General features: G+C 41.6%; 1 protein-coding gene across 5 annotated transcripts in view; it reads left to right on the forward strand.

Moving 5' to 3' along the window:
- Positions 1-14,117, forward strand: part of SEMA6A (sema domain, transmembrane domain (TM), and cytoplasmic domain, (semaphorin) 6A) — a 61,244-nt gene that overhangs the window by 18,156 nt on the left and 28,971 nt on the right. For 3 of the 5 annotated variants that reach the window (XM_010562347.1, XM_010562348.1, XM_010562350.1), the window contains exons 9-16: positions 437-654; positions 3,507-3,638; positions 6,468-6,623; positions 8,053-8,229; positions 8,950-9,090; positions 9,186-9,266; positions 10,678-10,736; positions 12,562-12,582. In XM_010562347.1, coding sequence (XP_010560649.1) covers positions 437-654; positions 3,507-3,638; positions 6,468-6,623; positions 8,053-8,229; positions 8,950-9,090; positions 9,186-9,266; positions 10,678-10,736; positions 12,562-12,582 — 985 coding nt within the window. Of the gene's footprint in view, positions 1-436; positions 655-3,506; positions 3,639-6,467; positions 6,624-8,052; positions 8,230-8,949; positions 9,091-9,185; positions 9,267-10,677; positions 10,737-12,561; positions 12,583-12,714; positions 12,766-14,117 lie in introns of all 5 variants that reach the window. The other 2 variants (XM_010562346.1, XM_010562349.1) reach the window with 1 other exon arrangement.

The raw sequence follows: 14,117 nt of genomic DNA on the forward strand, positions 1-14,117 counted from the left end.
AAGCTGACCAAGGTCACAAAGGTGGAGGGCAGGAATAAAAGCCCAGCAAGATTTGCATAGTTTTTAAGTGCTGAAAACACAAGAGTCAGAGCAGGCAGCGTGGGTTGCAGGGACTGTGAATATAAAATGTGCTTTTGTTTGGGGAAATAGAAAGCTAAGCAGTCTGTATGGAAATGAGTTTTATATGGGTTGAGAACAGATCTCCTGAAGGATTTATGGCTGTATAGTAAATGCCACAGCCTTATCTTTTATAGCACACTGCTCCAAAGCTGAATTTTTTCTCTGTTTCTTATTTGTCACAGATTATGGAAACATGGGATTAAATTAAGCACCTTGCTGTGTTATTCCGAATATTCTAAAAGTACAACTCCAACAAAATATTTTAGTTCAAACAAACATTTCATTTTCTCCATTATTTTTGCTCTACTTCTTCCAGGTAGTTTTCCCAAGGGTGGCTCAGGTTTGCAAAAATGACATGGGAGGATCTCAGAGAGTGCTGGAAAAACAGTGGACTTCATTTCTCAAGGCTCGCTTGAACTGCTCAGTTCCTGGCGATTCACACTTCTACTTTAACATACTGCAGGCGGTTACAGATGTTATCCATTTCAACGGCCGGGATGTTGTTTTAGCAACCTTCTCCACTCCATATAATAGGTAATAGGTGCAATAACTTTTTACCTTCTGTTTCCTTTATGTTTTGCTTTTCACCGCAGTTTCTATTTACTTTATGAAGGTACAAAAAGTGATTGCTCATACAATGTAATTATGATGTACCACGTGCTTATCGATAGTTTGTGTTTCATTTTAAGATACTCTGGTATTGCTTCCTGCATTTTATACCTAATAATTTAGAGCAGCTTTCAGCCATTTACTGTCTGGAAACATTCCTTGGATGAACTTTTCTTTACATGGGAATAATTCAGACCAGCCACCAAGAAGTTTTGCAGCATGTAACTTGCAGAATGTTATTCCAAAGAGAAAATATGGGGTTTTTTTCTCGCAGAGAAAGGACTGGGTCTGTCCTGTTTACATCTAAACCTCCAAGAACCACATTAGTGCTCCTTCCCTTTATTTCATGCATCCCTACTGACTCTTGCATTTTCTCCTGGGAGAGTCAAGATCCTAAGCTGTCCTGCTGTATGGGAGGAGGTCCCCAGAACACCCGTATTGCATTGTTCGTGTGGTTTTCCAAAAGTTCATCTGCAAAGAATTTATTACCATTACACATTATAACATGTTTCTCCAGAAGTTATTAGAAAAGTAACTGTATCTAATTATTGAGGTCTCCCAGAGAAGTTAAAAAAATAGTAGCATTCTAATTAAAAAATATATTGCTGTTTCACAGAGTAACGTTTGAGCTGAAAGGGGAACTTTATTGCTGAAATTCATCTGGTTTTGCTGTACACTCACCACCTCTTGTCAAAGCCTGACCTCAGTGAGGTCATGCACAGAACTGACTTCAAATGAGAGTAAGCCCAGGCCTGTAATGTATAATCACTGCTTTTAACATCAAAATGATAGGAACTGCAATGGAATAATTATGCCACCAATAGGGAATACAGGCTTAAATTAAGATGATCTCTTTTTATGCAAAATGGCTTAATAAAAACAAGTGAACAGAGATTCAGCATCAGAAAACAGGTTGTATCTTGAGATCATCTCAAAACTGAGATTGTCTTCCCACTCTGCTAGTATTTCCTGTGGTGTTTCATGGATAATACTTGTTCTGAAACCCTGAATTTTATCACCTAAGTACTTGGTGTTAAAATCAAGGTACTATTTCATAGGCCCCAGTTTTTGCCAGACATTGAAGATGACAGGAAGGCGCATAGGCTTGGAGACACCTCATTAGCAGACCTACCTCTGACATGGACGCCTCTTTCTCATTCCTCCTCCACTGAGGAAAAGCTGCAACAAATATCTTTGATCTCTGGAATAAAGCCTCACCCTAGAGTGAGCTGGAAGAGATTCCCCAGTCTAACCTGAGGTCACCCAGAGTAGGAACTGGTGAGGGTTGTACTCCAGTGGTTGGGAGATGGCTTGTCTGCAATCCGCAGTAGTTAATCCTTGTGGCTTTATCACACTGTGGATCTGCAAACTGCCATCCTCAAGAGTAAAAGCTGTTGCAGTCTTCTCACCGCAGTGATCCCTCCATGACTGTGTAGTTATGTGTTGAGCACAGTTCTCAGCGCTTTTAGTTCTGTATAGGACACCTCAAGATTTTAGGCTTGTTTTTTCTTAAGGCTTAATTTAGCAAAGTGCAAAATCTTCTAGCTGGTGTGGGTCTTGAGGTGTCTTTTAGGATGAGGTCCTGTGTGTGGCCAAATATACCCTTGACCAACTCTTGCATTGGCATACATGTGGCTGCCTCCATTTAAAACTCTTGCTACGTAGTATCACGTTAATATAGAGCTTTGAAGTTTCCTTCCATATAAAAAAAACAATCTGTGAAGGTCAAAGTAAGACTCCCTACTTGTTTCCTTCAGTAATAAGCATTTTGAAACCTTTTAATGTTCAAACAGTTATTTTTCTATCAATTTATATACCTTTATGAGTTTAGTTTTATTCTCTGGAACAGTATAGTTCCTACATTTTTTCTTTGGTGTATAATAACCTACTAGATAAAAGCAGGATTGAAAGCCTCAGCCAGCTGTGTTCGTGCTATTTACCTGATAAAATCAAGTGGTGAAAGTCAGACACGAATACAGTAGTTCACGTATAAAAAAATGAAAGGTGGATAAATGAATAATTCGTGCTTCCAGGCGACTGACCATGGGAAACCCCTAAGCCTTTCAGAAAGTATGTAGGTAAGGATATAATTCCATTTAGACAATGCTATCATGCAGTTGCTTGCAAATAATCAAAAAGTTGAAATTTACAACTTTATGATCTAAAAATAAAATTGAATTTGCTTCTTTAAGCTCTTTACACCTCATTGAGTTAAGCAAATCCTAAGCATAGTTAACTCCTTTCCATGGGGAAAACTTGGTGGAGATCAGGCTGTGGGAGGATGAAGTAATAATGTGTAAATGCCAGGTCAATGGCATGTTGCAGCATGCTCCCAGTTTGATCAGCACCAACTTCTGAACTGTCTGCAGTGTATTTTTGACACATGACAGGGATGGTGAGAATTAATACTGAGAGATGTTGTGACTTACAAGAACTTAAATTCCCAAATAACGGGCTTTGAATAAGACTAGCTATTACTCCTCATGCATCGCCAGTGGTACCCAGAGTTTCCCAGATTCTTTCCCTTCTTCAAGATGATTGTAATTACTTCTTTCTATAGAGGCTTTGAAACAAATTGTGCTGGCAGGAGCTGTCTGCTGATTGGTATATTTGAGGCTTTTCCATGGGGCTGGCTTTTCCTGTCAATACTCAGAGGTTACAGAGTTCAGGATTGAGCAGCCTGTGACAGGAAGACTTCTATACAGCATGTTTTTCACTCAAGATTTTATGCATAACTGCAGAATGAGTAACAATTTCTGGGAAATGTCACTTTGCAGCATCCCTGGCTCTGCAGTCTGTGCCTATGACATGCTTGACATCGCCAATGTATTTACTGGGAGATTCAAAGAACAAAAGTCTCCAGACTCCACATGGACACCAGTTCCTGATGAACGAGTGCCCAAGCCCAGGTATGTTTCATGCAGAGTGATACTGTTCTGTTCCTGTATGCAGAACAGAGTACTTTTTGCTAATTTGAACAGCCTTGTAAGGTGCAAATACAACTGAAGATACATGTTGTAACAGTAAAATAGAAGTTGAGCTGCATTTGGATCCAAGGTATGCAAGTGAGAATTTTTCCACTTAAACAAGATTTGTGTAACATAAATCAGGCCAGCATGAGATCCACTTGGTCAGAATAATCTGTCACTTAAGAGTGATGTGAGTTACACACCTGTTGCAAATTGGTTCAGTAATGGATGTATCTCATTACAAAACCTGCACCAGTTCTGTGGTGTGCTGTTCTGCGGTTAACATGCAATTTATGTGCCACAGAGGACACATCGTGAGAAGAAAAAAACAGTGTTCCATCAAAATGGAGATTCGGTTTACCTCATTCCTCCTATGAGTTGTTTTCCCTGTTTCCACTTCCCTCCTGTTTGCACGTGGCTCCTCTACTACACTCTATTCGTATTTCCTACAAGCACCCATTTCATACAAGTTGCTGTTGACAGCCATTTGTTAACTCATTTACACCAGTGGCATTTTGCTCTGAGAATATGATATGAATGTAGATAAAGCAAATTCGTTTATCTCAGTCAAGGTCTACCACTTTAATGTATGTTTTACATCGCTTGTGATATCTTACATAACTTCAAAAGAAAAACACATCTGAAGCTCTGTGGTGGCAACTGAGCTTCTGCCTAAATCCAAATTTGGCCCATCATGTCTTCGAGTTGCCGAGTACAGTATTCCTCTGCTGTCTTTATTCTGAAGTTGTCACTCAAGAGAAGAGACTGGAGGTGACTGGAAAATCTGGTAAATTCTGTGTGTTTTCAGTCTGAGCCTTAGTAAGGCACCTGCTAGTACTGTTGCTGGATTTTATCTCCTTTTTGCAGTGTTTCAACAACTCATTGACATGATGGGCTGCCTTGGTAGTGCAAGGCTGCACCAGGGCTCCAAGGTCATATGTTTGGAACTTAGAGAGTATTGGCAGGGAAAGGGGAAAGCAGAAAGAGAAATCTTCTCTTTCAGTGGGAAGGAAGAAGAGAAAGTTGCATTTTGAGTTTGTGGGATGAGCCTATAGCAGGCTAACAGTTATGATGAAGACAGGATAATAGTGCTCCTTCTAAGCCATCAGGAGATAACGTGAACTGAGTTGGTGAACACTGTTTCATGTAACATGTGGCCATAAATCTGCTTAACAGAAATAATCATTACTTCTAACTCATGTTGAAATGCATGAGAGGCACAAGACGCCTTTGAAATAAGGTCATTTTTATTTGGATATCTCAGTATGGCGCAGAAACATTAGTGCTCCTATTGATCCTAACATTTCTCAGAAACATACCAGAGCATTTCAGGGGCCTCACTTCCCTTTTCTGCTGAGGTGCACAGCAGAGTTTACTCAGTTTTGTGTTTACTCAATTAAACCAGTTTTGAGATTAAAACAAGATTAATCCAATCATGTGATTAGGATTTAGGAGGAAGTAGGCCTCCAGATTAGATATACAGAAACCCTAGGCACCGCGCTGCCAGAAGGCATAGGCTGCTCCCTAGAGTTCTCTGGGAATGTCACCTCATGAATCAGTGCCCTTGCAAGGACCCAGGAGACCGGTGATGCTGTTGGTTTCTCCTTCTTTCCCTCTATTGCTAATTCAATATGCCGTTACAAGACAACTAAAATATTTTGGATACGAAGAGGAGGAGCACACAGTCTCTGCATGTAGTGTTCATTGTGCAGCTGTGTCGAACCCAACTCATTGACCCAGCTAGTCCCTTCCAGTCCTGTGCTACCTTCCTACAAAACATTTAGTTACCTAAGGTTTGAATATTTATCTAAACCTGAGCGACAGGTATGATAGACTAGTACTATATTTTGTTCAAGTTGGCATTACTACATTGATGTCAGTGGCTCTGCCCATGTTAAAGCAGATGAAAATGGGACACTGCAGCATGTTGATGAGTGGGTGGTCCATCTTTCATCATCCCATCTCACAGTGGCCTTAAGACTTGAAGAATCATAATGCTCTAGGAAATGGGATCAAGTGGACCTTTTGCTGGAGAAAATAACCCACAAAATATTAATAACGGGCAAAGCATTTTACTGCTTCCTGTGTAGAGATGACCTGTCCAGGCAGGAAGGTTAAGTTACCTCTGAGGAGCAGGGTAGATTTTAGGAATAGGGTGAGCAGATTTGCATTTAAGTTGTGGAAGAACAATTAGAGAACATTTCAGTGAAAGTCCTCAGTGTGCTACCATACTGAAATCGTCTCATCCGAATTGAAAGAAGGGTAAAACCAATGTGTACATGGATGCTTGCTGGGTTGTCTTCTCCAATAGTCCGCTTTCTACCAGACAGGGCTGAAAGCAGCATTCCTTCACACATTCTAAAAAAATCAGATTCCTTCTGTATGTTAGGGACTGCTTTTATTCCAGGAAAGAGCAGTCAGCTAGGCAAGTTAGAGATCAGAAAGCACCTATGCCAATGGGCAGCATCAAGCCAAAGGCATACATGCAGTGATTAGGTTCCATGTGAGGATGAACTACAAACTGTGTGTGTCACACTCCTGCTGAGAAATGTCTTTGTGCTTTTCGGTGACATCATAAGTCCTGCCGAGTGAGGATAGAGCAGGATTTTAGGCTTCCCCTGAGGGGCTAAAAAAAGTCCACCAGACTTCTCAATCCTCCATTTAAACCCCTGTAATACACATCAGATTTCACTGAGGGCCTCATTACAAAATGAGATTTGCACTAGGCATCTGATAAGTGTTCTGGCTTTACCCTCTTGTTTTATTTAGGCCCGGTTGCTGTGCTGGCTCTACATCATTAGAAAAATATGTAACCTCTAACGAGTTCCCGGATGATACTCTGAACTTCATCAAAACACATCCACTGATGGATGAGGCTGTGCCTTCCATTGTCAATCGACCCTGGTTCCTGAGAACAATGGTCAGGTATGTATCTCCAAGTGGACTCTTGTCCTCATCGTAGCTGTGAAGTTGTGCTAATAGCCTTGCTCAGAATACTCTCAAACTCTGTAAACATCCTTGGTATGCTGGGCATGAATCCAGCTAGGAATGATGGCAGCGCTGAGCAGATGCCTCAGAACTCCCTGAGCAGCTTCCAAGATAGGAAAAAAACTCAGTCCTTTCCAACCACGCTGTGCTGAAACCCCACTCTTGGAGGAAATGCCTTGTGGGGAAGGTTGACCCGCCTATTGGCTCATGGGTCAGTGTTTGAGACAGCTCTGTAGAAAACTTTGGGCAAGGATCAGCAGACAGCCCAGGGATATGTACACAGGGTACAAACATGTCTGCCAGGATATGTTCACAGGATATGAAGTCTGTCGGGATATGTAGTGGTATGTTTTAATGTTTACAGAAGTGTACAGGCAGAAGTAATCACATAATCTGTATCCTTTCTATGGCAACAAGAGAAAAATAATAATGAAGAGATTTGAACAAAGACTTATAAATCAGCAAGCCTCAAATACGCCATCCCCTTCCTATCAAAATACATTCCCACTCTCTGCGGTGGTCACTACACTACTTATCTACCCTCCACTTGTGAACAGAATAATGTGACTAACTTTTTCCATATTTTCCTCTCTTCCTCTGTACAAGGGTAGAGTTTTGTGCCGGGCAGTGTTTAGCTCTGGAAGGGTCTCACGTAGTTTCAGTAATGTATCTTCTGTCAGGTTTTTACGTCAGGTTCTGTACCTCCAACCAAAGACAAGAGCAGCAAACTCTTGCAGAGGAGCACTTTCCTTTGATCGCCAGTACCAGATAACTGGTACCAAATCACCAAATCATTTTCAATAAATCGTGTCATCCCAAGATTCAATATCATCTCAGCACTGAACTCGCTTAGTGCCAGTTGCGTGATTATTTTAGTGAGGTAGAATGGTGTTTAATGTCTCACTGTTGCACTGGCACAGCTTTTCCTGCCAAAAAGTTGAATGTAGATCAGTTACCATTATTGCTGCTTTTAATGGTACAGAGCTTCAAATTAAAAAAAATAAATTCACTGTGCTGATTTTCTTCCTCTGCCTGAAGAAGACACCAGGCTAGTACTTTACTTTTGGTTGGAAGGATAATTCCTGAATGGCCTCAGACTCTTAGTACCCCTTCAGTTTTCTGCAAACACTTCTGCTATCTATTGGACATATGGATGTGCAGACAAACACAGGAAAATTCCCCACCATTTGGGGAGCCAAACTGGTACAGTCTGTGTTGACTTAGAGGGTTATTCAGCTAGGAAAAGTGCTTAAATATGTTATATGGTTGCTAGAAGGCTACCACACAATTTTCTGAAGTGGAAAAAGTGATAAAATAAACGGCAATCTAATCCCAAGCGATGCAAAATGCTGTATTGTTATTCTAGATACCGCCTGACCAAAATTGCTGTGGACTCTGCTGCTGGGCCGTATCAGAACTACACTGTAGTTTTCTTGGGATCGGAGAAGGGAATCATCCTGAAGTTCTTGGCACGGACAGGAAACAGTGGTTTCCTAAATGACAGCCTTTTCCTGGAGGAGATGAATGTTTACAATCCTGAAAAGTGTGTATCTGATTCTTTGTACTAATGTATGGGTGACTTTGAACTTCAGATTTCCCAGAGAGTAGGTTGTCCCATGAAAAGGGAAGTGGTTAGAGAAGCCAAGTTTTTTGAGTAATTTTAAATTGTTTGAGGAGGGGATGTCTGCTTATCAGTCTCTACATTGCAATAAGATATTTTTTATTCAGTATGTGTAGAAAATAGCCCATCCTATGCAGCAGTTGATGGATAATTAAAAGTGAAATTCTGCAAAGGAAGATTAATTTTCTAATCCTATGAAAAAAACTGATTCTTCTCCAAATAATTCAACAACCAGCAAGCCACTCTCCAAGGGGAATTTCCCACATTTCAGCCTCACTCAAATATGCCTAAGGGGGCTTTGAAGTGGCCCATAATCACACAGAAATTTCAGCTATTTTGAGTGCTGGAGAAAAATAAACAGAAAAAATGAAGGGCCCTCAGAAAGCTTGTCTGGTGTGCTACGTCTCTTCACTTCTTATTCCCCTGTCCCATGCATTTTTAATACTTGCTTATATGTCTATCAATGTTTTTAGTGGCTGATGTGTGTTCCCTTTCCTCGGCTTGTTCAATTCTACCTTTCTCAGGGTTTTTTGTGGGAGTTGAGGGCGGAGGGGAGGTGTTCAGCTTGAGGAACCATTAAATTTTCATCCGGTTTCCCAGCAGAACTTATTTATAACCTCGTCTCACTTTTTTTCAAATCAGGTGCAGCTACGACGGCATGGAGGACAAGCGGATCGTGGGCATGCAGCTTGACAAGCCCAGCAGCGCCCTGTATGTCGCCTTCTCCACCTGTGTCATCGAGGTTCCCCTGGGACGTTGCGAGCGTCACGGCAAATGCAAAAAGTATGTGTTTCCCGGTGGCTGTCAGAAGCCCGCGCGGCCGGCGTGGGGAAGGTGGGAGCGCTTACGAATGGCGCCTTGTGTTCTTCTTTCTCCAGGGCCTGCATCGCCTCCAGAGACCCTTACTGCGGGTGGGTGAAGGAGAGCGGGTCATGCACACAGCTGGTCCTTGGCTCCAAGTGAGTGAGGGCTCTGGGGGACGGGCCATGAAGCCCTGGCGTTGGCGCCAGGCGGTCTTGGGCAGAGCTATGTGAAACGTGGGGCTCTTAGGGAAGGAAAAATGTGGGAAGTGTTTGTTTCCACCTCATTTGCATTCACCTCTGAAATGTCTCACAAATTTTTTTGATGTGAACTCTCAGCTGATTGGTAACTGCTGAAAGAGGAGGAAGAAGAAAATGAAAGAGCTGTACTAAGGTCCGCGTGTTATTGAAAGGAGGGAACTGGATGGGTATGTCTGGACCAGCCCACACTGGAGCCATCACAGCTGATTAAAGAGGCAATAGAATCCAAATTAAATTACTGAAGCAATTTGTCCACTGAAAACAAAACCAGTCTTTCTAATTTACTGTGCATCACTAAGAGGAATCACAGAGCACAGTAAGAGCTTAAAGCAGATTCAGAGAAGTGCTGGATCTCCCCTTGCTTAACAGTAGAATTTAATTATTTCATAATGATGAAAGTCTGTGAAGGTTTGTTTAAATGTGGTTACTAAAGCTTCCTTGCTGGGAGCTCCACTTCAGAGCTCTCATTTCTTGGCCACATCTGACAGAGCTCATGGTTGCCCACTCGGAGGTACAGCTGTACGTCCTCAAGGTAGTGGTGGAAGTGTAGCGCAAACATTACACAACCTCGACAGCCCCACAGCTGGTCACCCTTAACCCTGCTTCTGTACGGGTCTTCAGTATGTAATGGATGAGTTACCATCCCTGTGCTTGCGTCTTGTTCTTAATTAGCTATTTCAATTCAAATTGTTTTGTCCGCCAGGGATGCTATAGCTATATCTGTCTGTATATGCTTTACTACAAGAGCGTGGACTGTTCCTGACTGGACATTTGGTAGAATAATGTTAAAATGCACCTGTGTCCATATCAGGTTTTCTCAGCATGCCCAAAGTTCTTGAGTCTTTTTGCACTTCCATAGCAAGTTGTAGGGGACTGCAGGTTGTCTTCCCCCAGCACAGTACCTACCCAATGGGTTAGCTTCCTTCTCACGTCAAAGTATTAGTGCACCTTGTCTACTGTATGGATAAGTTAATGTAGGATCATAATTGCTTCTGATAATATCATGTATTATAGAGTTAAGAGTTCAAAAAATATGAATGTTCGCCTCCCTTGAGAATGAGCCATGCAGTGGATTTAAAAAAAGTAAAAATAAAAATACAAAGCATCATCTGAAGATCATAAGAAATCATTTATCAATGACAAATAACTCAAATGTCTACATTGCAATTCTTCAGCCTTTGCGTGGAAGTTCCACAGAAACAGCCAGTTTCCTGGTGGGGCTTTATTTCAATGTTGCACATGTGATAATTTCTTTCTGGTAGTGCCTGTGACTGTTATTCATACTGTTTTGTTTTTTTCTATTATTTAGACTGGTATTTGAACAGGACATAGAACATGGCAATACAGATGGCCTGGGTGACTGCCAAAGTAAGCAAAGCTTTTACCCTCTGTTTACCATGTGTCACAGCATCCTTCTGAATGCCTAAAATTACCATTACCTGTCCGGTGTTCTTTTGTAGCAATGTAAGCCACAACAGGGGCAGCAACTGTGGCTAATAATGCAGGTCCAGAAGAGGAACAGTTGTTTAAATGTATTTAAAGAAAATAGCCCAGGTGGTGTGATTTATACAAACATCAGACTTCAAAGCAGTTATGTAGTGAGAAAACCTCAGTTCTACAGGATATTGATTATACAAATGACATAATGAATTAGGTGTTCATTGCCTTAATTAGCCATGGTGGTTGGATTGTTTATGTAGATGTATGGAAGTGGCTTGGTTTCTTGGTGTACACTGTGACTTGGGCTACATTCCCATGCAGGACAGGGAGACAGTGAACTAAAGCTTCAGTTTTGGATCCAGATCAAGAAGTGGCAACTACTTAGCTTGTGAATCTTAGTGGATTTTACACACAGGCTGGACAACATAGTGCTATTATGGGTCAGGCACTACTGACTGCCTAAGAAATTTTGATGGGAAACCTGAGGTACTGACAGCATGAGTTAGAAGCTTAAACACAGTCTTTAAACATTTACATTTTGCACTGAGGTGCTTAAAAGTGCACAGTTTGCACTGCATGCAAAGAAACCTGGCGTGCTGATTTCTGAGCCTTCAGGAATACCAACATCTGTGTTCAGGACAGCTCTTGTTCCAAATGTTCTTGCCAGGGTTGGTTTAATTCTGAGCCCCAAATATTATTTATAAACCTTATGAAATCAAGAATCACATTCTTTTCAGCCCAGATTGCACTAATGCCTGTAGATGCAATAAAACTGCTGAAGCTGAGGAAGTAACGTACAGTGAGAGAGTCATCACTTTTGGAATACAGAGCAAAATGATGGAGGGCTAGAGTGTGCCATGGGATACAGTGCAGGCCAGCTCCTCTGGAGGAAGCCAGAGGCTTCTCATGCCCTGTGCATCCTTGTTCAAGAGCCATTTATTACTGTGATCACTGTCCTTGAGGGAATACAAGGATTTCAGCCTCTGCATGCCCCCCATCTCAACTACACCTGCCTCTGCCTCTGCGCTAAGATAGGGTTATGTAGGCTGTCTCTAAGTTTTTTTGAAGGAGGTGTACACATAGTCCTTCCTGTGCTCCCTGTAAAATGGGCTAGCACCAAAATCAGGTCAGTTCCCAGCTGGTGCAACTTTGCCCTTTTCAGCCAGTTTTGCTCTCCTTGGGCAAATAGGTTAGATGGGAGTGGAGTGTACCTGATGTCAGTTAAATAGAAAAGAAGGGTAAGAAATTATTCAGAAACAGCACATTGTGCTCATGGAGAGAGATCTGCTCCTGTGCAGAGAGGAGCAAAGCCCATACCCTACTTAAATCCCTCTTTAGCCCTGAATGATGCATTGAACCTTGACACTGCACAGGGGTAGATTTCACTCCCTGCTAACCCAGCTATCTTTACTTCATGTGGTCTTGGGTCATGTGAGTTTTGTCCTCATTGACTCACATTGCTGGCTGCATCACTTGTAGTGCGTTGTGTTAGATTAGGACTTGCAAAGAAAGCCATGGCAGGGAGGACACTGACCTTCCCACTTGGTATCCCTTGCACAGGGCTGGTGCAGAACACTTTCAAAGCCAGACATTGTTGTCAGGTGCGTCTGAATATTAGTTTTGCCTGGGTCCTTAGGGTACTAATCACAAACATATAAATATCAGCTGAAGCATAAAAGTTTGCTAGCAGCAAACTGTTAAAAGAAAAAATGAGAGAGAAATAATGATTTTTCCCCTGTTATTTGTCTTTCAGATTCCTTCGTAGCCCTGAATGGTAAGGAAGTTCTTAGTTTCATTATTTACTGACAGCAAATCCATTTTGGAGGAATCACTTTTTACTAAACTTTTAAGTATTTTCATAGTTTTGTTTTATTTAATGTTTTTTCCCAATTTATTTTGTTCATAGACATTTCAACTGCTTCACCTGATCATGAAATGTCTTACGACACAGTGTATGGTCAGTTTATGGGTGTTTTTAAAAATTCTCCCTAGATCCTTGTGTTAGCTAGTAGTTCCTGTACTCAAATAGCTGTTACCCTTTTTTTACTTGTTTTGTCTTGATTTCGAGGGCCTGATTCACTAATCACAACTAGGATTCAGTCATATCTCTTGATTTTCAATCCCTCTTTTCTACTCCTCCCTCAAAACTGTCTCCATTGAATTAAAGTCAGGTATGGCCTATTTTAAGGGCATGCCAGCAGACATGATTAATAGCATGCTTCATCTGAACACTCAGACAAAGGAACACTTGGGTACAGTGATGCATCTTATCTGTTCACCAGGAAAAACAAGATAGCAGCTCATATCCCACTCATGAGTCGTCCAGGCTGGTGTCATGACTGCTACAGCAGCCAGTCAGAGATACCTTAGGGAAAGGAGCAGCACTGTCGCTGGGTTACAGAAAGATACCTCATAAGGAAAACTAACCTGTTACCCATGTGAGTTGAGACTGGGTTATGCCTCGATTCCTGAAGGTTCCTGTCACCTTTAGGGTGAGTCATTTGTTGTCCATGCTTGCAGTATCTTAATGCCTGAATGAACCCCGGTCTGTAAAAAAAAAGGGATTTGCATACCAAATTAAATGACCTGAGCTGAAGAGGAGCATTAGAGTAGCAGTTTCCCATGAGGCAGCTGTTAATCTGTGCTCACAGTACTTTCCACCACTTTGTTCTGTATATTTGGAAGTGGATTACGCTGGTACTTGGGAGTGCAGAATAAGTGTCTTCATGAGGAGTTACTGCAGAATAGTAATCACTTTAAATTCAAACCTAGACTTAGATTGCAATAGTTTCTCTTTATAGACATCCTGAACAAAGACAAGTACTCACAAGCTAAGAGGATGTGTGGTATTGCTCCCAGTGAAGTCAATGGCAAATTTCCATGTGGGATGGGAGCTTGCTTGTGAAGTTGCTTTCACGCTGTACAAGACTAGCAGTTCATCAGAGCTAGGGCAAATTCACCTTACATTTGGGTGAATGTAGCAAGAGATAGGTTAGCGTGCAGTTGCAATGAATATTTAATTGATCCTTTCATCTCATGCCTGCAAAACACGTAGGTACAAAACAGAACCAATAACAGCTCAGTACAGCAGAATATAAATAACTGTAGGCACAGTAACACTGTTCAACATTTGTAAAAGTAAAATCAAATTGCCCATGTTTTTATTACCAGGAAATGGAAAAGGTGCAGGTGAAACTTGTTTGAAAGTATAATAATGACAGCCAGTGAAAGGAACGTACAAAACCAAAGTTGAGACTTCATAATGTATGGAAGACTGATGGTTTCATGTGCATATACAGCTTGTACTTT

This window comes from Haliaeetus leucocephalus, unplaced genomic scaffold, assembly GCF_000737465.1.
Source record: "Haliaeetus leucocephalus isolate CR32 unplaced genomic scaffold, Haliaeetus_leucocephalus-4.0 Scaffold158, whole genome shotgun sequence".
Lineage (NCBI taxonomy): Eukaryota > Metazoa > Chordata > Aves > Accipitriformes > Accipitridae > Haliaeetus > Haliaeetus leucocephalus.